We start from the raw sequence: 26,918 nt of genomic DNA, 5'->3' as shown, positions 1-26,918 counted from the left end.
ACCCCAAAAAAAAAATGAAAAAAAAAAACTATCCAGTTGATCATATAATTTCTAACAATTAATTCTAGAAAAGGCATGAAAGAATCTCTTTTACTTCGACTTGTCGTCGGAATGAAGAATTGCTGCAAATAATTTTCGTATGTTAGATTAGCTGTTTAGGAAGAGTTTGTTACTCTTAAAATCAATAATGGTGACTGCTTCGATAATGTAATAATGTATGATGAAATTTTTCAATGGTATCCAAGAAACAGAACATGTAAACTGGTCAACGATGATGAATATGTAGAAGACTAGAATCCTTTGTATTTTTGGTAAACGAGTTCATTTAGTTAAACAAATTAGAGTCCGAGTTACCTTATTCCTTATTTATAACTTAAATTTTCAGAAAATAAAAATATTTAAAACTTACCTATAATAGGCTTTAAAATTACCAGATTGTGTGAAAAAAAAAAATTTCCACTGTCAGTGGATATTAGTTACGATTTTTAAAGAATCATGTCGTATTTATATATTAAGTATATTAAAAGACTTAAAACATTATTACAAAAAAAATCATGAATAAGTTTGTGAATTTGAAATATTAAATTAATGTATCCGTGAAAACCAAGAATATTCTATGGTTGCGGTAAAGCAGTGCATCCAATCAGCTTGCATGTTTGACTGATTTCTCCAATTAAAACATAGTATTATCTTCCTGGTTAATTAGTCGTTAGTCGTTGGCATTAAATAGTCATTAGTCGTTGCCATTAAAGAAAGTCTAGAAGGCTATCCGTGTTGGACTGGGCCTTTTCGATAATTCTTAAACTATTGTTAACATCCGAGAAAATTTGTTATTTATCTTACAATTTTAGGTTAACGCAGTTCTTTTTTTTTTTTTTTTTTTTTTCTTCCTCCGGTATTGCCAAATCTTGCAAACGAAATATAGAGAAAAGAGGATCTATAAGCAACAAATGCGGAACGTGAATTGCTTAACATTAATATCAAACATGGCATTCTGAAATACATTCCAGAGAGCCTTATTTAGAAATGGCTAGATAATTAGTTTCAGCACTTAGAAGTAGTACATAGGATTCGGCATTTTGAAAGTGCGCAACAAGAAGTCACCATAAATATCCCACCACCCTCCTAAGTTGCCAACAAGTCTATATCCACTTTTCACCAACGCAGCCCTTTTCTTACTTTTCCAGTTAGTATCGTAATATTCTGAATATCCTCTTGAATATGTATCATTTTTCCCCCTGCATCCATGCACACACACATTAATTAATTAACTAATATTAATATCATATCCATTCGCCTAACCAAAATTGATGAAATCTTACTTGCAAATGAATTTGAACCATGAATTGTAGCCAGCTTTCTTTAGGTTGGTCATTCTCACTTGTCTAAATTCTTCCTCTGTGTCTGTGATAAATATTGGTTTAATACCCAAATCCAACAAAGTTTTGTACAGATTGAGAACGCCCGGCACTGCTGGTGATTTTCCTTCTTTAATCCACGACTCATACTTCTTACCAACGTTGGATTTTCTTGCCCTGACCAAAATTGTGTACATATGCACACTTTATTAGTGAAACATTTGAGTTTTATATGTATAATAAGTTAGTATCTAGAGCCCAAATTCGAATTTGAAATTTAAACTTGTGACGTAGAATAATTTTTGTTCCACTTTGCCACCATAATAGAGATCAGTATAATTTTTCAACAAAATGAAACTAAAAAAGAGTTGCATGTGCTCAAAAAGCCTTACGTACCCAAAGCCGACCGTGGGTCGAGAAAAATAAGGAACATTAGAGAGAGTGACTTCGTCAACATTAAAGACCCAAAGGTCCTTGCCTTCTTTGGAAACATTAAGGGTCTTGGCGTACTCAATGGCGGTGTTAACCACGACGTTGCAGTCGTCGCGATATTGCTGGCCCGTCATGTATGCACTCACGTAGCTTTTGCATTGAGGGGGCACAGTTTCCCAGTCACGGATATTGTCAGTTTCAACCGCCAGATGCCAACTCAAACAGTTGACTTGGTCAGGAGCAGCTGCGGCTGCTCCTGTGGCTATTATAAGGAGAAGGAAGAGAATGATCTTCATGTTGTTATTTTATTTAGAAATGTACTACATAAATTTCATGTGTTTTTGGTCCTTTATATAGAGTTTGGACCGACCCCTTATGCATGTTATGATAGGTTAGTGAATTACTAGCACTTCAATATCCAACGTGCCATTCCTCTAATTTTTTAAATCCTTTTACTACTATCCCTAGTAAATTATTGAGAAACGAATTATTGGTGGTTGCTCTGATGAGTCCTGACAAAAAATCTGTAGCCCAAAGATCAAAAGCACCCCATCTTACAAATTTTGTTTTGGTATCGTTGTTCTTATTGTCTGGTCCTGGATTCTTGAAGTTCGATCGCAAAGGCTATATAATCTGGCTACTTATTAGGTAGTTAGAGGTAAATACTTTAATATGCATTAATTGGTAATATAGTTAAATTAGTAATTAGCCTATTTTATATTAAAATTCATTGATGGTGCAAAATAATATTTTAATTATCTCAGTATATACAACTTAATTCATATACTCGAAACTTTCCGATAATGTGGGTTAAAGGCAATAGCTTAACTTTTCCATACAGTGTATCGAAGGAATCCGCGACTTTTGTAGGACAAAAAAAAAATTGAACCAAACTAACACAAAAAAAAAAAAAAAACATAAGAAGTTTTCACGCACTACACAGTATGTGAAAGCGTTTAAACCTGGAAAAGTAAGAGTTTGGCCTTTCACGCACGAAATTTGTGCGTGAATGAGCCAACAAAATATTTCTATATTCTTTCAACAGAATTTGGTTATCAGGAGAACTCTTAACAATAGAGCGAAAGATAGGACATGAACAGCTTGATAGCATCATTAACAAATGACTGTTTCTTGGGTGGAACAAATACAGTTGGTCAACCAAAGCCATCCATTTGAGTATGTTTCAAAATCGACGGCTGGTATACGTTCCTTTATAAGCAAAAAAGCACAAATTTTCATACAACATTAAGTTAGGCATCTGTAGCTGAATTAGTACACTTCTTTCCAAAATAATTTTCCAGGCATGATGAAATTATTAAAAACCTCTAATTGTTCCACATACTTTCCTAAAAGAAATGGAGGCTGAGACTTAGAAAATAACTTGACAAAACCCTATTTTTTCATTAAAAACAATTTAGCAGTCACAGTTGGAATTAGCACACTGTTTCCCCAAACAAGAACACCAATTTCACATAATTGAATAGTAAATTTCACAAATTGAAAACCCCAATTTCACAAGATTGAAATCATTTAAAAGAATCAATTAGGATAAATGGTCATTCTTGTGACCATTTATCCTAATTATCCTAATTGATTCTTGTGAAATTTATCCTAATTGATTCTTTTAAATTTTTTTACGATCCTTTGATTTATGTTTAATTAAGATCTGTAAGTTTTGTAATTTTTTATACGTGTGAAAGTGGTTGATTTTGTTGAAAGTTGAGGTTTTTTTATGTGGGTCAGATTATCGAATTAGTTTTCAATTTGGATATGAACTAAATTAAATTGGGGTTTTTCTTTAAATTTATTTTTTATAACTGATTATTGATGTTTAATTGGATTTTCAGTAGGGTATGTTAAGATGATTTCAATCTTGTGAAATTGGGGTTTCGTCAATTTGTGAAATTTACTATTCATCAATTTCATTAAAAGTGCCGGTAAAGTGTTGTTGCATTACCTCTTGATCTAAAAGTGGATTATTTTCATCAATATCAATACCTAAATTAGGTGTTTCGTTCACAAATATTTCCTCATTAAACCCACCCTTAAAAATACCACTACTACCAGCACGACGGCTGAATCTCTTCCACATTATTAAATAGAATTAATTTAAATCACACTCAAATAAATCACAAGAAAATAAATTGCAACAAATTAAATTGTTAGAATTAAATTGCGAAATAAAATAGCGAAAAATAAAGATAGAGTTAGAACGTAAGCGTATCAAAATTACCTAATAATTTCCACCAAAGTAAAAGCTGAATTGCAAATCCGCCAAAGCTTTGAGCTATTTTGATTGTTGAAAATCACTAACTCCACCAACAATTCTTTTATAATTGCAAAATTAATAATTGAACTACAATAAAAGTTTATAATATTTAATTGAGAAGAATTTAAAGTGGCTAATTGTTAAAGTATTATAATTAGAAGAAAGAAGAGTAAATTGTGGTGTGGATTAAATTGAAAATGAAGGGGTTATATAGGGGTGAGGGATGGTTTAAAGTGTAAAAAAAAGTTTGCAGGGGGGTTAGAAGCCGAGGGCGTTTGGAGCCGTTGGCAACCGTTTTCAAAAATGGGCCAGATTCTAACGATCTAACCCAGTCAGCCAACTGATCTATTTAAAAAAAATTGTTTTTGACGATTCTGCTTAGTTTTACCGGAGTTTTTGGTTCTAAAAATTTAAAATTGGCGGATAGGTAAAAAATGCATCGGTAAACCTAGCTCCGATTCGTTTAGCAGAATCCGGTTATGATTTGAACCGGTCCAACTGGGCCGGTTGACAGGCTTAACCCTATGTCATTTTCACAATTTTGTTTTGGTATCATTGTTCTTATTATCTGGTCCTGAATTCTTGAAGTTCATGTAATTTTCTCAAGTATGCACCAAAAAGTGAATCACAGCCAGTTCAACTTTTTAAAATACTTTTATGTAAATTTAGAGGGATTCAGGTTATGTGATTAAGTGATTTACTAAAGTAGAAACATTAGTAAGTGCCAGAAAATCTATATTCAAATATATGGTATGCATCTATATAGTTGATTTAAGCATAAGTTTTTATCTAATCAACATTTTCTTTTCCGGAATTCACCTGTCATTAATTACATCTTCTTATAGAAGATATGTTTGGACGAGGTCTTTTATTTTGTTTTTCAGTTTCTTTTTCTTTTTTACTTTCCCCCTGAAAAGATAATGAAAAGGTGATTTGGGTTAAGCTTTTGTATATTGGATATCAATTCGATCGCAAAGGCTATATATCTGGCTACTTATTAGGTAGTTGGGGGTAAATTCTTTAATATGCATTAATTGGTAATAAAGTAAAACTAGTAATTAGCTTATTTTATATTAAAGTTCATTGACGGTGTAAAATAATATTTTAATTATCTCAGTATATACAACTTAAATTCATATACTCGAAACTTTACGATGCAGCTAAGCGAGAGTGGGGAGAATGTGGGATAAAGGCAATAGCTTTAACTTTTCCATACAGTGTATAGAAGCTAACAGTCCATGCAGTGCATAGTTTAATAATATAAAATTACAACAACTTACAATCAGTTATATTATATATTTGTCTTAAAAATTATTTATATGCTCAATCAATTGCTAAAGCGATAAAGTAAACTCTTAACCTTTATCGATGAGATAAACTGAAACCATTGGCTCACAAAAAGTATACCGAGTAAGAGTTTAGTGACTTTCAATTTTATCTGAGACACAAATGAGTAACTTGGACCACCACCTAAAATTTACGTTTTCTATTCTCCTTTTTCTTTAATGTAATTAACAATGTCTGTACTTTAATATAATTCAATCGAAATTCCGTAGAGAATATGCTAAACACGTCATTATGAAAAACAAGGGAACAACTGAAGTACTGAACTACGTCAAATATGATTCGCAAGCGATTGGATAATATTTGATTGAAGATGAATTTCATTTTAAAGAGGATAAATTTTTGTTAGTAAAAATCGTTAAATCGCTTGATATAGTACTGAAACTAAATTTTCAAATTTCAAATTCTCTGTTTAGAATTGTTAATCATCATCAATTACAATATATACCTTCCATGTATAGCTTTAATTATGGTTGATTGATTAGGAGGACTGTAGAATATTGCATATAATTAGCATAGAATCTGTTGCATATAGTTACCCTATAATCTGCTGTAATTGTATTTACCATGTATAGCTTTTTTTGTAACCTTATAAGAGGACTTGGCTCCTCTCCTGTAGGGGTCCGTCCAAATTCCTCCATTTCCCCTTTAAAATTATGACATGTGTCCTTTTATTAAACCAATGGTTCAAATTTATTTGGTTAATTAAAAGAGTCTAATCATGGAAAACATTTCTGTCCTCACTTGCCATAAATAAATCCTTTCTTTTCTCCCAATTTTTTGCAGAATAATCATCAACTTGAAGAAATATTTCATTCTCCATTTCTCTACTTTCCTCATTGCTGCTCCCCTCCTTCTCCGCGTGTTGAAGAATGCCTTCTGATCTTTCTCTTCATCTTCTCTTTGACTCAGTTTTCGTCGCAAATAGATATAGAAAATTTTACTATATAAATCTAGAATAATCAAGCAAAATAGATGAAAGAGGGCTTTCAAAGAACCCAGGACGGAAGAAAATTGATATGAAGAAAAGAGAGAAATGTCTACCACGGTTAAACTCTTTTAATTAACCAAACAAATCTGAACAATTAGATTAATAAAAGGACACATGTCATAATTTTAAAGGGGCAATGGAGGAACTGGACGGATGGAGATGATCTCCTTCATTTTCAATGCACATAAAATCAAGGTTTTCCCTTGTTCATAAGAAAAATACACATAACAATCATACTAGTCCCATTTTTTCGAGTCCGTTGCATTTTGCACCCTTAACGTGTGTTCTATTTTGCGATTTGCACCCTATCCTAACCTCTTCAATTTCTTGCAAAACGATAAAACTACTATTTTTATATCTTTTTCATGAGGGCAAAATGGGTATATACCAATAAGAGGAAAGGAAAAAAATGACATAAATAAATAAAATTAAAAGAGAGCTCAAACAAAAAGATTTTGTCTCGTTCCCTTCTAGCTTAAAACAAAGGGCATTTGCAGTAACTACACAATTTTGGGCAAATCAATAAATAAGAAATCGAACAGGTTACTTCTTATCAGCTACCCTCACTTATTTTTTTTCTGGGTGTGTGTTTGAGATTCTGTTTGTTCTATAAGTGATATCTGAACCTTTCAATTTTTGTTGCCCGCAATTTTCATTTGCTAATTTCATATGGCGTAGGAAGATTGTTTCAACATTATAAGAAGAATCAGACATTCTGTTTAGTGTTAACTGTTCTGCTATAGTTCCTTATATCAGGGTTTATGTTAATTATGTTATTACTGTCATGGTGCTCTATGATTTTCTGAATGCAGACCTCCACTGCTTCTAGTTATGCTGGGAACCTTGTTGTAATCTTGACAACATTACAAAACCAAAAATTTAAAAAGATGGAATTTTAACCCATTTCATTGACGCTCCTGCGTTATGCATATTGATGGATTGTCCCACTAGCATGACATGCTTTAGTTGTGAACAAGATATAATTTTTTTATTTTATTTGTATACTCATTTTTCCCTCATGAAAAAGATATAAATTTTTTAGTTTTATTGTTTTGTAAGAAATTGAAGAGGTTAGGCAACAAATCATTAAAAAAAAAAATTAAAAAAAAATTGAATAGGGTGTATATCACAAAATAGAACACACGTTAAGGATCTGAAAATGCAACGGACTCCATTTTTTCCAATCGCACACTTAAACTCTACGGATTTCTATATAAGACGACATATCATTGTTGAAAATGCATTATTATTGACACGCTTGCACGGCAAACACCGACATTTGTTTGAGTTTCTCAAATTCGAGTGTTGTGACTCGTGAGAGTCGAAAGACTAATTCAAAGTTGGAATATGAAATCAAAATTGGTCACGGTTATACTTGTTAGTTTCATTAATTTATGTCTAAATATGATTTGTAGTCAAAATAATATTGGAATATTTTTTATAGTTTGTAATCAAAATACGTTTTGCAATGTTATTACCTATATTTTGTGTGAAAATTATGAAGATCATCGATAGATTGTGTTGAGATCAATCAATGAGATTGTGAGTAAATTATAGATCCTTACGTTTACCCTCTTTTAGGAGTTGGAATGATTGATGTGGAGTCCACGAGAAAATATTTTATTTGTCACCATTTATACGACAAAACGTGGACCATTAATCATTTAGTCCTGTCCACAGCCAATGGATAGATTCTAAAATCCAAGTAATTTCTTGTTTTCTATCTTTTTTATTGATAATATGGACCAGCCCCTGCCCCTCGACAACGCCCCTTTTTGGCTTGGACTCCTTGACATGCCGTACCTACTTTATTTCCTTTTTTTAATCTCATCTTTAATCATTGCATTTTAAAATATACTAATTAAATTAGCACAATTTTGTTTTCTTAATGGTTTTGCTTTTTCCATTTTTTCGTCACATAACTGAGCTCTCGCAACACCAATTAATCAGAGTAATGAAATCCCATGGAGCGTTTGCTAACCACATCAATTATTCTTATCCACAGCATTGTTTTCTTTTTTAGGCTTGTCCAAAATTAATGTTATTCAACTTTTATAAATATTAAAAACAAAATCTCATCAGTGTCTGAGAAATGCGAGAAGAAATCCTTATCCTAATATTATAAGATGAGTTTAGAATTTGAAGTTTATGAATTTTATACGTATTCTTATTAGTGCTAAATTAATAGTAATTTATACATATTAATAATGTTGTAAATAAAAATAAAATTTGAACCAAAGCTAATGAATTCTATCCAACTCGTACCGTTTACTCTACTTCCACTTCTGCCTGATGCTATCCCATAGCTTTCTGCTTTTGATCAACGATTTCTGACACACTATTTTCGCATCCAATGCTCTATAACTTTACTAATGTAAAATATTACTTGTAAATTAATGTTTGTCTTATCAGTTAGTCTATCAATTATTTTATTTCAACTTGAAATAAAACAAAATTAAAATTGAAAAACTGGTTTGAAGAGTATTTCAAATGAAATAATGGCTTTCACTCAGAAAATTTTACTAATTTTTTTTTCCTAGTGACATTTATGTCCAGTACAATTTTAACTTACAAATACTCTTGTTCAAGTACAATCTTTTTTTTTTTCCACACTACAACTAAGATCATTCTCTAGGATATCAAGAACAGAAAAATAGAAAAGAGAGTAATATACAGGGTCCTACTCAAACTTGTAACATTTTCACTTTCCTGATGAAAGTAAGCTTGAAGCAATAAAACAAGATGAGGGCATGCATGCAGTGCATATTGGCCAAACTTGTAACAACTGAATTTAGGGCATATGGTGCATATTGGCCCTTCAAAAGTATATATTGCAACCAGGAATGCTATGGCCAATCTTAGAATATAAAAAAAAAAAAAAAAAAAAAGAATTATAACTTCAGCTGAGAGTGGATGAACTCATATTGAAAGGACAATCTCGAAGTCTTTGTTTCGGCCACTCTGTAAATTCTGTCTCGCTTAAATCAGTGGGCTAAATTTCACCTTTAAAACAATTTGAGGAATTTTTCTTTTACGAATAAATTTAGCTGGCTAGATGAATGAGGGATCGAATTTAAATATTGGCTCAAGAAAGTGTTAGGTTTTTGGGTTTTCCCTTCCTATTTGAATTGGATTAATAAACCCAATTAGGTTTTTTGATTTTCCTTCCTATGTGGAATTGGATTAATAAAACCCAATCCAATTTGGACCGGAGCCAATTTTGACCTAAATTTCCTCTATATATAGGATCAATTTAGGTGCTTATTTCGATAACACAAGTGGTTCATAAGCGATATACGAGAGAGAAAAACGTGAGAGAGAAAGTTACGATTTTCGTCCGTAATTTCTGCTACGGCAGTCCACTTTAAATTGCGTTTCCCGATTCGTTAACTGTTGGATCGTGCTGAAATTTGAATTGAGGGTTCTCAACATACATGGTTCTTCGATTTCAACGGTGAAGATCGGATTTGTGCTGCGACTCCGGTTTTCGAATACTGACAGTGGGCTTTCGTTTTTTGGAGTGATTTCTCTCCTTACTTGGCCAGTTTTGGTCTTATCTTTTATGTATTGATATCGGGAGTGCTTGGCTTTGTTGTTGTAGTATTTGGAGAACATTGTTGTAACTCTTGTTGTTTATAGTGGAGCTTTTGTGGAGGTCCCACGATGGATCATTCCTCTTGGCTTGAAGGGTTTCTGCACGTAAATTTGGTCTCTCTTCCATTCGATTTATTTTTGCTTCGCTTTGCTATTTTATTGTTAGTGTATTTCTTTTGGATTTCCGTTTGTGCTAGTATTTATTGTGTTTCTCTTGGTTCAAATAGTGTGGGAAGTTTGACTTAGGTATTCTTCCATTGTTACCTTATCGTACGCATTTGGTTATTCTTGTTTCTTCCCAAATGAAGGCCATTTGTTCATATATCCCCGTTGTAACAATTCAAGATTAGTATATGTGTGACTCAGTCAGCTCTAAATCATGTTCTTCCAATTGGCATATAAACTAAATAGGTTCTACTCTAGAGACAGTCAAATAATACAAAAAATCATTTGTCCTCGATGTTTATACCAAGTTAATATTTGCATTCATACATTTATTACTGAACCATGTGTATTTTTTGCTCTAAATTTAACTATTCGAGTTAACTTATTTCAGTTGGTATCAATATGTATTAGATGCGTGTAAGATTTTACCTTTAAATAACTTAGCTCGTGGTAAGCCTACTCGATAAATCATTAGTTCTGAGTAGGGGTGTACAAAGTAAACCGACAAACCGCACCAAACCAATAAACCGAGTCAAATCGAGAAAAAAAACCCGACTAATGGATTGTTTTGACTTGGTTTGGTGTTGAAAAAGAAATCCGACCATAATTGGTTTGGTTTGGTTTGGTTTTAGGCAAAAAAAGTCAAACAGAACCAAATCAACCCGACATTACTTGTATTCAATTTTTAAAAATATTTTATACATAAAAATATTTATTTGTAATGTAATTTATAAATATTTCTTAAATTTTTTTTTCTTTTTTTTTATCTATTATCATATTATTCAAGAACTTAGAATTTGAATGTCAATAAGTTTATATCCTAAGGATGTTAATAACTCATATAAAAATTAAACAAAACCAACTCAACACTAATACTTACAAAAGAGAATTCAATTTACCACCGCGAATGCCAATAATGTTGGATATCCATTCTTTAGTTTTGCATAATTGGTTTAGAGAGTGAAAATACATAACTTAAGTTTTTTTCTTGTCATGTAATTAATTAATCTTATTAGCCGTTCTTATTTTAGCATGACTTAGTATTTTTAGATTATGGTCATTTTCTTTATGCCTTATTAATGTCATCCAGTGGCGTACGCAGGAATTTTCATAAGCTGTGTCGACATCTAAAGAAGTGAAAAAACGAACGAATTGTAAAGAAGAATGACTTTTGTTTGATCGTAAGCAGCAATGGTGGAGGGGGTTACAGTCTCAAGGGCTTGTATTTTTTTTTAAGAAATATAGGTACTTAAGAAAAACTTAGAAAATGGTTAAAAAGTACGTGCTACTAAGGGGATTCGAACGCAGGCTGAATGCTTACTCAGCGAGCCACTTAACCAGCAAGCCATAGAGCCTTGTGCGCTAACTGGTGTCATTTTTAATATCTATAATTATTCTTTTTTATTCCAGAATAATATCCATATATATTAAAAAATTTAACGAAGCCGTGTGATGACACCCCTTCCTATAAGGTGTCCGCCTTGATGTCATCACTCTTCTCACATTTTGTGTTATTTTCTTACTAAACACCTTAATTACATACCAGCTTGTATCTACTTGACTAAAGAAATATTTGAAGTAAAAGTTACTCCCTCCGTTTCAATTTATGTGAACGAACCCATTCGACCAAAGCGACAATTAAGAAAGAGAAAGAAGAAGTTTTGAAATTTGTGGTTCAAAATAAGTCTTGAATATTTGTGTGGCTGTAAATCATTTCATAAAGTGAATTTGTTTCCAAATTAGGAAAGAGGTCATTCATTTTATAGATGGACTAAAAGGAAATAAGTTACATAAATTGAAATAGAGAGAGAGTATATGTTTTGTATCAAGACTATTCTGAAAAAAATTCAAAAAATGGGAAAAATCCTATTGAAAAACTCAAATTTTATTGGTTTAATTTGGTATATAAATTTAAAAATCTAACATAATTAATTTGATTTAATGTTTAAAAAATTCGAACCAACCCATCAGTAAGGGAGCAGGCGAGCAGCCACTATTAATCATTTGGAAAGTGAGTGGGCCATTAAAAATAAAAAAATAAAAACAGAAATCAGGTTCTGTCTCGTTTCCAGACTATTGATAATGTTAATAAATAATAATATTAGATACTCCAAGCTGTAAAAGATCTTTGATTATCAGTTTTAATTATGCCTTCAGTTCACGTCTTCATTTTGAGCTGGCCATAAGGGAACCGGTCCCTTTCGTTGTTATATCCTCGCGATTACTAATTACATTTTATTAAAATATGATAACCATAATTCATAATGTTTTCGCTTTCTTATCATCAAAGTAATTTATCATCAAATTAATAAATTACTTATACCGTTTCATTTTATATGGTAGTTTTTATCTTAAAACGAAATCTACGAAAGAATCTAATATTCGGCTTATACATATTTTACCCTTAGAACTTATGATCTTAGAGATGACCTAATATTTTCATGACTATAGATACATATCATTTTGAATGAAATGAAAAGTTTAAGTAAATCAGTTTTCAAATATCCTTAGACTTTATGCTTTTGATCAGAGGTTCCTTACATGTCCTATTATGAAGTCCGATGCCGAGTGAATTTGCTACTCCTATTTATCTAACAAATTTAGGATACCTGATTTTCGTTTTAACAATTAATACCACATCTTGGAAACTGAAAATAGTAAAAAGGATTTAATTTGACCTCACCAGTAGATAGTAGGAAAGCATAAGCAACAAATGCGAAACGTGAACTAATTAATCATCAATTGACATTAATATTATGGCGTTCTGAAACGTTTCAGAAAGCCTTATTTCGTAATTGATTTCGGCACTTAAAAGTAGTACATGGGATTCGGCATTTTGAAAGTACGCAACAAGAAGTCTATAATAATATCATCCCAACCTCCTAAATTGCCAACAAGTCTGTATCCAGCTTTCACCAATTCAGCCCTCTTTTGAGTTTTCCAGTTACCTGAATGTTCTGAATACACCGAACTATCGTTTTTCCCCTGCACACAACCACAACGTTGATAATTAATAGTTATATAGCACCTAAAATCAAGATATGTCTGCAACATTAATCTTACTTGCAGATGAATTTGAACCATGAATGGTAGCCAGCTTTCTTTAGGTTGGCCATTCTCACTTCTCTGAATTCTTCTTTTGTGTCTGTGATAAATATTGGTTTAATACCTAAATCCAACAACGTTTTATATAGAACAAGAGCGCTTGGAATTGCTGGTGATTTTCCTTCTTTAATCCACGATTCAAACTTCAACATGTTGGATTTTGTTGCCCTGACCAAAATTATATATATACACACTTGATTAGTCAAGCACTTGAGTTTTATTATATGCATGTATAAAGTTAGTGGCAGAGTGGAGATTCTATTTAAAGTACGAAAATGCCACCTTTGGAATTGTGTGACGTAAAATAATTTTGGTACCACTCTGTCACTATGCTAGCTAGAGGGCGGTTTAATTTTTCAACTAAGCTGATTCAATTAAACTACATAGGAAGTTTACTTGAAAGGCTTACCCAAAGCCAACCTCAGGACGGGTGTAGTAAGGAACATTAGAGAGGGTGGTTTCATCAATATTAAAAACCCAAAGGTCCTTGCCTTCTTTGGAAACGTTAAGGGTCTTGGCATACTCAATAGCAGCGTTGACCACGACATTGCAGTCATCGTGATATTGCTGACTCGTCATGTACTCGCTGACATAACTTTTGCATTGAGCGGGCACAGTTTTCCAGTCACGGATGTTGTTGGTCTCAACTGCCAGACGCCAGCTCTGGCAGTTGATTTGAGGAGCAGTTGTGGCTGCAACCACAGCTGCTATGATGACTGTAAGGAAGAGGAAGATAATGACAATCATGTTGTTGATATATATGTTTGTTATTCTACTTAGAAATGTATAGCTTTGATGTGTACTTTGGTCCTTTATATAAAGTTTGAACTGAACGCTTATCATCTCATGATAGGTCAGTGAATTACTAACACGTTTATTCCATGTACTATCGTAGTAAATGATTGATGGATTCCCATAACGGCCTTTCTTCTTAAAATTACTTATATTTATCATGGTCGTCGAGAAATGAATTATTGGTGGTTGCGACAAAAGCTACTACCCAAAGACAAAAATTACACTATCTTAAAACTTTTGTTTGGTACCGTTCTTCCTATTTTTAATGACATTTTTCAGTATTCAAAAATTCATATTTTTACTTCTACGCTTAATTAGATATTCTTTTGGAAGTTTAAATGATTTATGCGGAACTCGTTAAATAGTTTTGATATTATAAGCATACTAAAGTTAGGCGTAAATATTGTGTTAGGTGATACATCACTGACTTTCATTTATTGAGACGACAAAACTTGGACCAATACATATACTGAATTACTGACTGATAGGGACAACCAGGCCCCTCGATAACGCCCTATTTTGGCTTGGACTCCTATGTATGTGGTTCCTACTCCTTGTATGGGAACGTGGGCCAAACATGGACCAACCAACACAACGTCTATATAATTCATGGACCAGCACCTTGAGGCCACTCTTTGAGTTTTTAAATTTTGTTCTGATTAGTTCATTGGCCCAAACTTCAATTTTAAAACTACTAGTTGAATGAATTGTTATATACAAATTACTACTAATTAGCCTACCAGATTAACGTGAGAAACAGTTTAAATAGTGCCTCAAGAAAGGCAATTTGTGCCAATGCTCACATTGTAACCATTGAAGAAAAAATGTGTGATTGAAGAAACTATAAATCATGTTCTTCCAATTTGGCATACAAACTAAAGATATTTTCCTCTCAAGACAGTCGCCTTGGGAAAAGAAATTATCCGCACCCAATATTTGCACTAAGTCATGTATGCAAGACATGTTATCTTTCATTCGCACGTTATCACTGAATATGTATTCATAACTTTTAACTGTTAAAATTAAATTGTCTGATTTGATATAAATTAGGAATCCCTAAATACTAAGTGCAGGTATTTTTTTTTACCGTCGGGTACCTTTGCTCATGGTAAACCTAGTATTATCATGAACTTTAGTCCCTCCACAACGAGCCATCCACTTGGACTCACTCACGTACCTACTCCCTTTTTTTCATTGTTTTTATCCTCACGACTAATGTATTTTATTAAAATATACAACAATAACATACTCAGTGAAATCCCATAAAGTGATGTCCGGAGAGGGTGAGTGTACGCAAACCTTACCCCTACCTTGGGAGGTAGAGCGACTGTTTGTTTTGCTTTAGATATTTGTTATTTGAAACTCACTTACATAATTAACCCAGATTCACGTCAATAAGTAAACTAAAAAAGGTAAAATAATTCCTACTCAAATATTCTCTACTTCTGAGGGTCGGTAGTATCGAAAACCTCTGATTAAGATCTGGAACATTGTGTAGAGAACATATAAGAGATATTTATATTTAATAGATACACTTTATTTTACTTACATCTAGTAGCTAAACATTGTATTCGAATTACCTATCATAGATACATTATATATCTATTTTTATTATTTTTATTCTTGACTGAGAATCTTAGGGCTAGCTTTGAGATGCTTCTTCCCTCTAACTTACCCGCCGCCGTGGCACCACGAAATCGACCGAAGCTCCCGAAACCCACCAGCTCTCGGATCCGGCGCCATTGACATCCCCGCGAGGAGTCGAAGGAAACCCACACCGCTGGCTACTATCGCAAAACTGCCATTGCTACCCACCTTAACCACCTATATCTCCAACATTAACCACCAACCTTCACCGTCAAGTATTACTTCATAACCACACATCTACCATCAGATACCCCTATAATCATCTCCATGACTCCATTATCAGTGATCAATACCAATACCTGCCACCTCAATCCATCACTAGTCAACTCCACCACCACTCTCAACAACCTCCAGTTCAAAAGACTAACAACCACCTCCACCCGTTTAACAAGCCATCACCTTAGGACACCATCACAAAATCATAACTCTCACAAACCACCACTTGCCATATCTTCCAGTACCTTTCATCGATCAAGGCGCTGTCGTATCCGAGGTATTTGCTCGTATCAATGTATTTCTCAAATCCGAGTATTTATCATTATCGTTGCTTCGTATGTATTTGTTTTTGTGCACGAATACATAGAAATAAATGATTTCGTTAGTATCCTTACCGAACTCACGCGTTGCTATCATGGTGAAAAAATCTTCCGGCGGTGTATTTTAAAATCTGAGTGTATTTTATTTCTTGTATCTTAAATCTGAATGTATTTTTTTTCTTGTATCTCAAATCTGAGTGTATTTTTTTCTTATATCTCAGATCTGAGTGTATTAGTTATTTTTTTAGCATAAAATAGAGTGTTTCTTTATGTATTTTTCGCTTGTATTTTGAAGGAGATTTTTTTTTGTATACAAATGAATACAATGAATTTGAATACAACTGAATATCCCTGTATTTTTTTATTTTTTTTGCATTTATGTTGTTTGAATACAACCGAATTTAAATACAATAAGTTGAATATAGTGTAAAGTTGTTACGGATGAAGACAACCAAATTGAATACATTTGAATTGAATACAGCGAAATACAATCGAATTGGAATACAACCAAATTTGAATACACGTTAATGTCAGAGGCGGATCTAGGATTTGAAGTTTGGGGGTTCCCACCCATCTCAAGCTAAACAATAAAAAAATTGATACATGGTGACCAAGGGGATTCAACCCCTTAACCAAGAGGAACAAAGCTTAAAAAGTTGTTTTTCTACCACCGAACTAATAGCACACTTTGTTAATGGGTTCCCACCCGTATTTCTTATATATATACTAGATTTTCAATACAAATACATAAACCGCGCAAGAATGTGGGGGTTCCCGAGAATCCCCATATAGCACACTAAATCCGCCCCTGGTTACTGTAGCTACGAAATGTAATTAGCAAAAGTGTAGCTATACCTAAAAAAAAAACAAACCCCAAAGTGTAATCATTTGTGTAAGTTACCCTTAAGATTTAAGTGAGGATGGATCCCAATCATTTCGCCATATATATCGATCCCTTTGTGTTTTCCAATTTCCATTTTATCATCAAATAAATCACAATAAAGTAAAAGAGTGCAACGTACGTCGTACGTCTCTCTCAGTTATACAAGAGTAGAATTTTGTATCCTTCGGGATGTTAGATCATAAGATTTATTGAACTCACAACTCTATGCTATCCCTTCCCGCCAGGCTTTTTTGATCGGGCCGAGTTCCTCACGACGCCCTATTATGAAGTCCATGTTGTAGATGTGGATAACGAAATTGTATTGAATTTGAATTCAAGAGAAATTCGGATTATATTAAATTCAAGATATCAGTCCAAATAAATATTATGAATTGATATAATTGGGTTAATTTTTAAGTCTAATAAATATGAATTTAATTAAAACGGTCCAAATACGTTGGGCTAGCCCATTTAATTGGGCTAGCTAATGACGAGCCCACTTTGTTAAGCCAAGATGTCATCTTCCTAGAGGCCCAAATTGGTGACACGTTAAATGGCACGGCACGCCAAGTCAAACGAGTTAATCAGACTACGCCACATGTCAAAATGACGCAGCGATGTTTCCGCAGTTGTGTGTGATATATTCCCGCCCAATCAAATACGGCCATGTCACTTCATTCCGATTGGTCAGAAAGGGTTTGTCCTTATCACAACTCTTCCACCCTACAACTATAAATATGAGGTCATAATCTATGTATATAGAAATTCAATGTGTAAGCCTGTAAGAGAGACACAAAGGATCAAACGCCGGCATTTCTCTACAAACAAAAGCATTCAAGTATTTCAGAGAAGTTCGTAGATCAAGACGAAGATTCAAGATCAAGATTCAAGCCCCGAATCCAATAAGTTCAAGATCAAGACTCATATTCTCAAGTCAAGATCAAATCAAGATCAAATCCATCAAGTTCAAGATCAAGCTCAAAAGCCTTGAATTTATTATTGAAAAGGCAAATCAGAGGATTCATAGAGATTGTAACACTCATATTCTGAAATCAAATACAACGATTGTAGCGATATTTTTCAGTCTTGATTATTATTTTCTCAACGCGAATTTTCTTGTCTACAGTAGAATAATCAAAATAGATACAATGTAGTAACTTTGTGTAAAACAAATTTAATAAGCAAATTAATTGAAGAGAGAACTCATGAAAGAGAATTAAACAGAAAACACATAACGAATAGGCAATGCACTTCTAGGAAACTATCTTTAGGATAGTAATTGCGGAAATAACACTCTATGGCATTTCGGGTAAAGTATTTACCCGAAATGGCCATAGTTTTTTTTTTTTTTTTTTTTTTTTTTACATTTTGTAGTGTTCATCCCATTTTTTTAAAAAAGTTATTACCCGAGATAGCCACCCCTCCCCCCCCCCCTACCCTATCAAACTCCAAGATGCTATTTTTTCCTTCCAAATCTCTTTCTAATGTTGGTGTTTTTTTTAAGGGTAAAGTGTGTATAAAACACATACATTATGTTACACTTTTAACACTGTATAAACACTATATAACACTACATAACACTGTAGAAGTGTGTATAAACACCTCTTATACGTTCTATACGTTATTATACATTTTTATACAAAGTTTATACATTGTCTACGTAGGTGTATAAAGTTGTATATTGTTGTATAATCCGTATATACAAGTCGTTGTACCATAATTTGTTGGGTCATAGGTTTGTAATTTAAAAATATGGCTACCCAAATGTAATTTTGTGTGCTAAATTGTACATTACTGAAATTTTCCCATAGTAATTTCTCCCACACCGTGCAAGTGGTTAACGGGATACAATGCCTACTATAGAATCAAAGTTGCATTCTTTGATTTCTTCAACCACAAGAACTCAACCCAAAGAAAAGAGATTTCGTGTCACGCCCCGAACCATGGCCTGAGCGAAACATGGCATTCGGTGCCTTACTGCATGTGACCGAGCGAATCACGTAAGGTTTGTCGAATCATGAGGCATAACGTGAGCGGAATATACCGTGGATGCATGATGAGCCTTTATAAAACGCAATAAGTCATATTACTTAATCAAAATACTTGTTTAAACATGAGTGCGGAAATAACATGAATGAGCCAAAATGGCTATACGACTCCGAAAGTCTGACATAACATAACTGACTTGTCTAGTCTATAAAGCCACTAACATAATTTTGAACATGGAAAACATACTCGCTGGGACAAGGCCCCCAGCATACCTTAGATGCATAGCTAATCATAAAATAAAGAGTTGACTAAACCCCGAATGAGATGGGGCTCACTTTGATAAAGATACGAATGTTTGTCCATCGAGCGTATGCGTCGTCACAGTAAATCCGTACCTCTATCGTGAAATGCAAGCCCCCGCGATAAAGGGGACGACGACGTTGAATGTACCGGTATGTAAAGCAACCGAATGAAATAACGGGATGTGGGATAACATGATAAGAAATGAAACTGAAACCTGGACATGAACATGAGTATGGATACATATATATATTCATAAACCGACAACATGACATCACCACGTGGGTACATGGAGTCTGGTATCTCGCCGGACCAGCAGAGCCCCCATACCTTACCAGGGTATAAGGTGCTAACGTGCCTGATGGATCCATTCGGTGAAAATTAAGGAATCATCCTAACTGGGCGGAGCGATCCTTATCTTGCGGTGGCTAACGTAGTTTCAGGCTATCTGAGCCTTCTCGGTAATTCGTGCAACTCTCAAAAACATGAACATGATATAATTGGCTAAGAAGCCTATGATTTTCGTGAATTAACTTGTACTTGACTTGTAATCATGATTTCACGAAATAACTTGTAAACATGGTTTCGTGAAATAGCTTGTATTTAGCATGTATGTGTCTTGTATCATGGCATGAAAGTAATTATATAATATAGTTGCATGAAAACTTGTAGACATGTAGGATATTCATGAAATAAGCATTTTTAGTTAAAAACATGCATGCAAGAACCCATGGAATACAAGATATAGGTTTTCATGGATTACGGACTGATTCTCAATAATCATATGGAGTTATTAAGAACACAATGATAGAATAATAGCAATTCATACATAATATAATCATGAACATGGACCTAGGGTTGTTATGAGCATGGTATAGAAACCCTAGTTTTTGTAAGGATTCATACTTTATGGATTAAGAGCGTAAGAAGAACAATGATGTTCCCACACGTAGATAGAAACCCTACATACCTGGTAATGCTCCAAAATTGTATTAAAAATCTGAACTTGGAAGAAAAATCTCAAAGTCTAAGTCTTGAGTCCTTTAAATGGGTTTTCTTGAAAATCCTATGTTAAGAATAATGATTTCATTGTTAGATTATGAGAACACATGCTAGAATTCACTTGGAATGGTTAGAATATACTTACCTTGGTGTTATTGGTGATGGAGGAGAGGAACAGGTCGTTCTAGGGTTTAGAGACTTGTAAAAATAAAAACTAGAACTGAAATCAGGTATTTATAATTTCTGGTGCGACGGGCGAAATACGGACCAAAATACGATCCGTATTATGATTTACGGTCCGTAAACCTGGACCGTATTTAACCATATTCCAAAACAGAAACACTGCAGTACCTCTTGCCCAAATACGATCACCATATACGGGCCGTATTTGAAATACGGGCCGTATTTCAAAATACGGTCCGTATTTAACCATAAAGGTTTCCTGAGCCAATTTCCAGAATGCTCAGTGGTTTTAGATGTCAACTTACGATTTGAAAGACGGGCCGTATACTGAAATACGGTCCGTCTTCTGGGGCGTAAATCCCTATCTGACAATTGAAGCGAAAAATTCAATTTCCCACATTCTCTATCTGGTTTTCTAAGTCTAGGATCATAGTCAAAGCTTAAGTTAAAGGTACAGGGTGTTACATTTCGGAAGAAGACAACAAGAGAAATAAAGGAAAGTGTTTAAATATTGGAAGAAGCTAGAGAGCATTTTTTCGTTATGCTCTTTTTTTTTTAATATTTTTTTTTAATTCAAAGCCACCTTCGTGGTGGGGGTTAGGCATGACCCCTACCTCGTATGTTAATAATACGTAGCAAAATACATGGGCGAGAGTGATGTAAAGCCTAACCTCTCCAAAAAGATAGAAGACAATGGACATGCCCATGTTTTTACAATTTAAGACTAAAGGATAATCAGTGGTACTAGGAGGAACTTTACAAGGGGGTTTAGAGAAAGTTAAGGAGTATTCCACCTCTGATAACTGTTTAAAGTCCTATACAAAAGACCATAAATGTACAACTTAAACAATATCAGCATGAGATAATTCGTGGTGCCTTTTTGTCCTAACTCGAAAGTTAGGGATCTTCCATTTATCCATATTCATTAAGCCTCTCACCTGGAGGGGTAATTCGCGTCTAGTTAAGAATAATTTATCTCTTTGATAGGTAAGCTCAAAGCAGCCAGCTTGTCCGCAACTTGATTTGCTTCCCTATAGCAATGATTAATAAATGAATACCATGAAGGATGTTCTGGATCTTCTTAATCAAAGGTGCCACTTTCCATGGGATTTTGTAGATCTCTCTAATGCAAGACAAGAGTACCAATGAGTCAGTCTCCAGATTGCATGAGGTGAGTAACACCAATAAGTCGTTATGCTCTTTGGCTTCTGCCAAACTACCTCTTATAAGCAAAACTAGACATGGTTGCCCGTGCTATGCACGGGCCCAACACGAAGGTCTACATGTGCTTCGAGAAATGCAAGCCCTTGAATAACAGAGTACAATTTCTTATCTAGAATCAATTGTTATTCATTTACTTAGTATACTAACTTTTACCGGACAATATATTGTTCGCATCTATACCATTTATCGATTAAGGAAGAAGTGAAGGTTGCTCTGCTTCTTTAGATGAAAAGGCAAGAACATATACACTTTTTTGAGTGCAAGAAAAAAAAACAAAAACAACATCATATTATAGTAATATACCAGACTCCATGACTTTGGCTGCCAGCAGATTTGAAAAATCTGCAGGGGAGTATACCTGTGGTTATGAGAGAAACTAATATACGCAAACCTAATGATGTACCCTTCAATTGTGGCTTAGCAAGCTGCATCAGTTCTTGCAATATCATTTATACTTGAGTGCAACCAATGGGTTTCCAATCTGCATTTGACGTATATAAGCTGAACTAAGTTTCCTGCAGTCTTCTCCTAACACATGGAATCACTCCAGTTCTAGAATCTACCACCATTCAAAATCATCTTTTTCACTTTGGCCTTGATTAATGCCTTACTGTATGCCGGAGTTCTTCCATAATGATTAAGTGGCTCCAAACTGTATGCAGTCCTAGAGCTCAGACTGCAAAGAACGAAAAAAAATATATTCAGAGAGTCGAGCAACTAGATTATACATTAGGAATATTATACTCAACATGCAAAAGAGATATAGATTGTACAGAGTAATAACATACATTATTGAGTTTCTGAGAGATAATTCTCACAGGAAAACGTATTTATATCCAATTGTAGAAAGAAGAGGAAAGGAAAAATAAAAAATTTAAGCCTTTTAACAGAATCTCAAAAGATAGAGGGCAGCTTCGTTAAGTGCTTGAATGTCCATAACATATAAACTGTTTCGCAAGAAAGTATTGAAACTTTCCTTTTAACAGGTCAGGTTCACTGTAAAGCACTTCTATAGCAATAGTAATAGCAGGTACCTCCACATGAAAGCAGAAGAATTCTTGTCCTGCAAACTGCAATAGTCATGCATAAACATGAGTTCAGACCCAGAAAAGATGAGCCATATATGAAAATTACATATACCTTAGTTCAAACCCCCAGAATAGATGGGTCATATATCAAAATTTACATATACCTGGCCAGCCTTAGCATTTCTCCAGAGGCACATACAATTCACAAAATTGATCCATCTCATCCAAGTTTCATGATAGTGATCCCTACTCCAATTGGAATACCTGAGGTCTTTTTCCCAGGATAAAAAATGACTTACATGCTTAAGACATCAACATGTTGTATTGCAACGGAGTTCATACGATCAAAACTACATAAGAAACACTAAAGCAACCAAATGGAGCAAGCAAGCACACAACGTCACAGGCTTGGGAACTAAACAAACCCACTTATACATCGAAAGCTTTCAAGTGTTGACGTTGCTTTCAGCCTGTCAACTGCTTTTCTTGCAAATGTGCCAGAGGATTTAGTATTCTGCACCATTAAGAATAAGAGCATAGAAATCAAGCAACAATCTCGTAACATCTCAAATGAGAGATTACACCAAAGTCTGTTATGCTCAATGTATTCACATGTAAATAGTCAATACACAATATAGTTAAGTTTAAGGGGACAATAGTGTATTAACATTTAGTATCACAGGGGGAAAACCGCAAAGTTACCTATTCTCTTGATTCTTCAAGTATTTGTTATCTGCAAAATTTATTTTAAGAATCTCCTCACAAGCTCCCTTTTTCTTCCTCTTCTCTTTTCTTTCACTTTCTATTCTTGGTAGAGTTTGTTATCTTCCCCAGCATAATCGATCAACACTTCATAAAACCATCATCACTTGATTACTAACTTTAGTGATGAAATACATTTCAAAATTTAGAGGAAAGACAGACGAATTCAAAACAATCTTATAAAGAAGGAACCGATCCTTCATCATATCTTTTCATAGAATGAATGAACTTCTCCCATATATAAGTGAGAAAGACAGGAACATAGAGCCATAGAACTCCCATTAAAACATCTTTGGTTTCTTTCATATCCACAAAACACATGCAACAAAGATTTTCTAAGTCTTACTCCAAATGTAAAATGTACAGAGTAAACGAAATTGTAAGACTTGTGACGTAATCAATCATCTAAGACATTATATGGGACATGTGCATCAATTATTTCTATCTTATAAAATATTTGAAGAACCAACACTGGAAAAAATGGGAGAAACTTGTCTGGACTGTCATAGTTGTAGAAGATTTTTGGCAGTATCAACTTTAAGTAGTAATATATCTTGTTTCAATTGTGGAATTCTTTTAACCAGGTTCTCTTGTGGGACTTTAGCCACGAAGCTCAAATTACTCTGTTTAAGCGTCTTGCATTCACTATTTCATTCCCTTACTGTTACAACAAATTAATTGAAGAATAGATCTCAACCCACACGTGTGCTCTACGTGTCTTACTCATAAGCAGCTCTTTCTATCAGTTCATCCAGATTTTTCCAAGACAGGGCTACTTTTTCCTAGATTTCAAATACAGAGCTACTTTAAGCTTACTTCATCCTTTGTAATATTTCTACTGCTCCCGTTGCAGTTGGAATTGGCCTTCTTTTTTTTGGTTAAATTGGTGAAATTTTTTCATCTTTCTCCACTTTTTTTGTTGGAGTTGTTTACTAATACTTTGTCGTGGTGCATCACTATGATAGTCTGGTTTTTATGATAGTTAGACTATTTATTGTCACTTTCACATTACAAACTATACATCACTACCCGCAGTATATGATCTCCAGTTTTTATGAGGTGTCACTTAGAGTCTTGCTTTTATGGGTTGAGCTAAACTATTTTATTAATATGTTGATGTATCCATGGCAAAGAGACTTCAGTTGTATAGTCAGTTTTAGTTCTGAAGAGTTACCGTAAGACTATGAGGTTGAATAATTAAAAAGTGAAGCCAACTCTTGAATTAATCACCTTACATTATTGTGTCTTAGTATTTTTAGGGAACTGCTGAATGCTTTGTGTTTTGAGATGATCTCACCTGGTTTATACATGAGGAGAGAATGTGTATAGAATCATAAGTTACCAATTGAGTTCAAATTTAAGAATCAGTGTTTTATGCATGAAGAGTATACTATAGAAATAATTGTGGACGTGTTTCTCTTCAGCCCTTTGTTGGTTGTATTATGGTATATAACAACAAAGTTGAAGCTTCCTTGAATGTCGGGAGAAGTTCTTTGTTAGACAATGAAATCACAACATAATTCTGCTTTATTTAGGGCTTAAGTGTGCGATGAACAAAAACTGAGAATGGAGAATATGCAACTAAAGAAGGAGGCCCATAATTACTCTGGTTTTCTTCTTTCATATTATATAGTAATTGTTTATAGGGAGGCTTATTTCACAACTCTCACCAGCGCAACCCTATTCCTCTGTCTTACACTAAACTTAATGTCCATGTATAATTTAGGACTAACTGGCCCTTCCCATCAACAACAACATACCCAGTGCGATCCCGCAAGTGGGGTTTGGGGAAGGTAGGATGTACGCAGATCTTACCCCTGCCTTAGTGGGGTAGAGAGGTTGTTTCCTTAAGACCCTCAAACTGGCCCTCTCCATGATCTCCATAGTTTCCTTGACAGTTCCACGAGTAAGTTCAACTCCCCACTGATTTTTTTGTTTACTTTATTTGATTTGCATATCTTTGGGAAGTTAGATTTATCCAAGTGATTTCATCTCAATTATAACATTATCAGGTTCAATTTGCGGAATTCAAGCTCGCTTTTGGAGGGATAAATTCGATTTTGGTCGACCTACATGGTAAGCTTATTGTTCAAACTTTAACTGTATTGGTTTGTTGTTCTGATAAGCGGGTGTGCTAAAACTTATTATCCATGGAAGACTTAGGTAAAAAATCTCCAATTAACAGATGGTAAGGAAGCAAAAATTAATTGTGCAATTTCTTAAAAGAAAATCGGTCTATAACTTGGAACACTTTTAAAAGAAAATCGAACATTCTTCTGAATGATAATGATGGTTGCGTGCTGGTGTGTTTGCTGTAGCATTTAACAGCGTGGTAAGTACTGCCCTTCTACTCCTAAATCCTTCTTATTGATAAAGCTCTAAGCTTTAGACCCTTAAAGTTGAATCTTATCTTCTCAAGATGATGAAGGATTTATCTGTTACATTCATTATTTGTAGGCTTTTCAATTAAAAGATAATAGTTTCTGTTTGATCACGTGTGTGCTCGATCCTTAACAAAGTAAACCTTGAGAGTTCCATATAGCTCAAAGTAAGCTCTTGCTGCATTTCTTCCTAAAGCAAAAACATATGCACACACACATCTCATATATTATGAAGTTAATTTTCATTTGAGTTCAATAGAATGATATGAAGAAACTTACATCTATCAGGGAAGATGCATTTTGAGCAGTTCTACTTCCCTGGGTACTCAGATGAGAGCAAAATAAAATAAAATAAAAAGAAAAAGAATCTCACTATTTTAGATGAATCTTCTAATGTAGGAAAGACGACAACAACATACCCCATGTAGCCCCACAAGTGGGATCTGCTCGATCATACTCATAAGGCTGTTACTTGATCATACCTTATGGAACTTAAGAATTCACCCTAGCAACCAGATTGGGAAGCAAACAATGAGGAAAAACACATGATCACAATATTAAGCCCATGATCACAATTTGAGGAACCACATTCTCCATCAATTTTTTTAGCAAAAGGAGACAATTTCTTGTAGTAAACGAATCACTGACTTTTAGAAGAGGAGCATATTTAATGATATTAACATATAAAACGACTATAGCTTGCAACAGATCACTTCAAATGCAAAAGAATATTGCCAATTTTCGATTCATGAAAAACCAAAAGAATTTCAAGCCTGTGGCAACTGAAAACTCCTAATAAGATGATTCAGACATATCATCAAACACTCGGTATTAATTCCTATGAGCAGGAGATATAGTAGTCAACTTTTTGCCATTCCAGAAACCATAATGCAAGCAAATTATACATGTTTCAAGCAAATTTTTTGCACA

General features: G+C 34.0%; 1 protein-coding gene across 4 annotated transcripts in view; it reads right to left on the bottom strand.

Annotated features, from left to right (window-relative positions):
- Positions 1-926: 926 nt before the first annotated feature.
- Positions 927-26,918, bottom strand: part of LOC132055388 (acid phosphatase 1-like) — a 40,024-nt gene continuing 14,032 nt past the window's right edge. Inside the window, exons 1-3 of one of the 4 annotated variants that reach the window (XM_059447185.1) lie at positions 1,755-2,111; positions 1,323-1,535; positions 927-1,238 (exon numbers count right to left, since the gene is read on the bottom strand). In XM_059447185.1, the coding sequence (XP_059303168.1) occupies positions 1,052-1,238; positions 1,323-1,535; positions 1,755-2,086 (732 nt within the window). In that variant the 5' untranslated portion in view covers positions 2,087-2,111 and the 3' untranslated portion in view covers positions 927-1,051. Of the gene's footprint in view, positions 1,239-1,322; positions 1,536-1,754; positions 2,112-12,882; positions 13,139-13,216; positions 13,427-26,918 lie in introns of those variants that run through there. The other 3 variants (XM_059447184.1, XM_059447187.1, XM_059447186.1) reach the window with 3 other exon arrangements.

Source organism: Lycium ferocissimum, chromosome 5 (genome assembly GCF_029784015.1).
Source record: "Lycium ferocissimum isolate CSIRO_LF1 chromosome 5, AGI_CSIRO_Lferr_CH_V1, whole genome shotgun sequence".
Classification (NCBI taxonomy): domain Eukaryota; kingdom Viridiplantae; phylum Streptophyta; class Magnoliopsida; order Solanales; family Solanaceae; genus Lycium; species Lycium ferocissimum.
The sequence above is the reverse complement of the archived record's forward strand: the minus strand, read 5'-3'. Positions and strand labels throughout refer to the sequence as shown.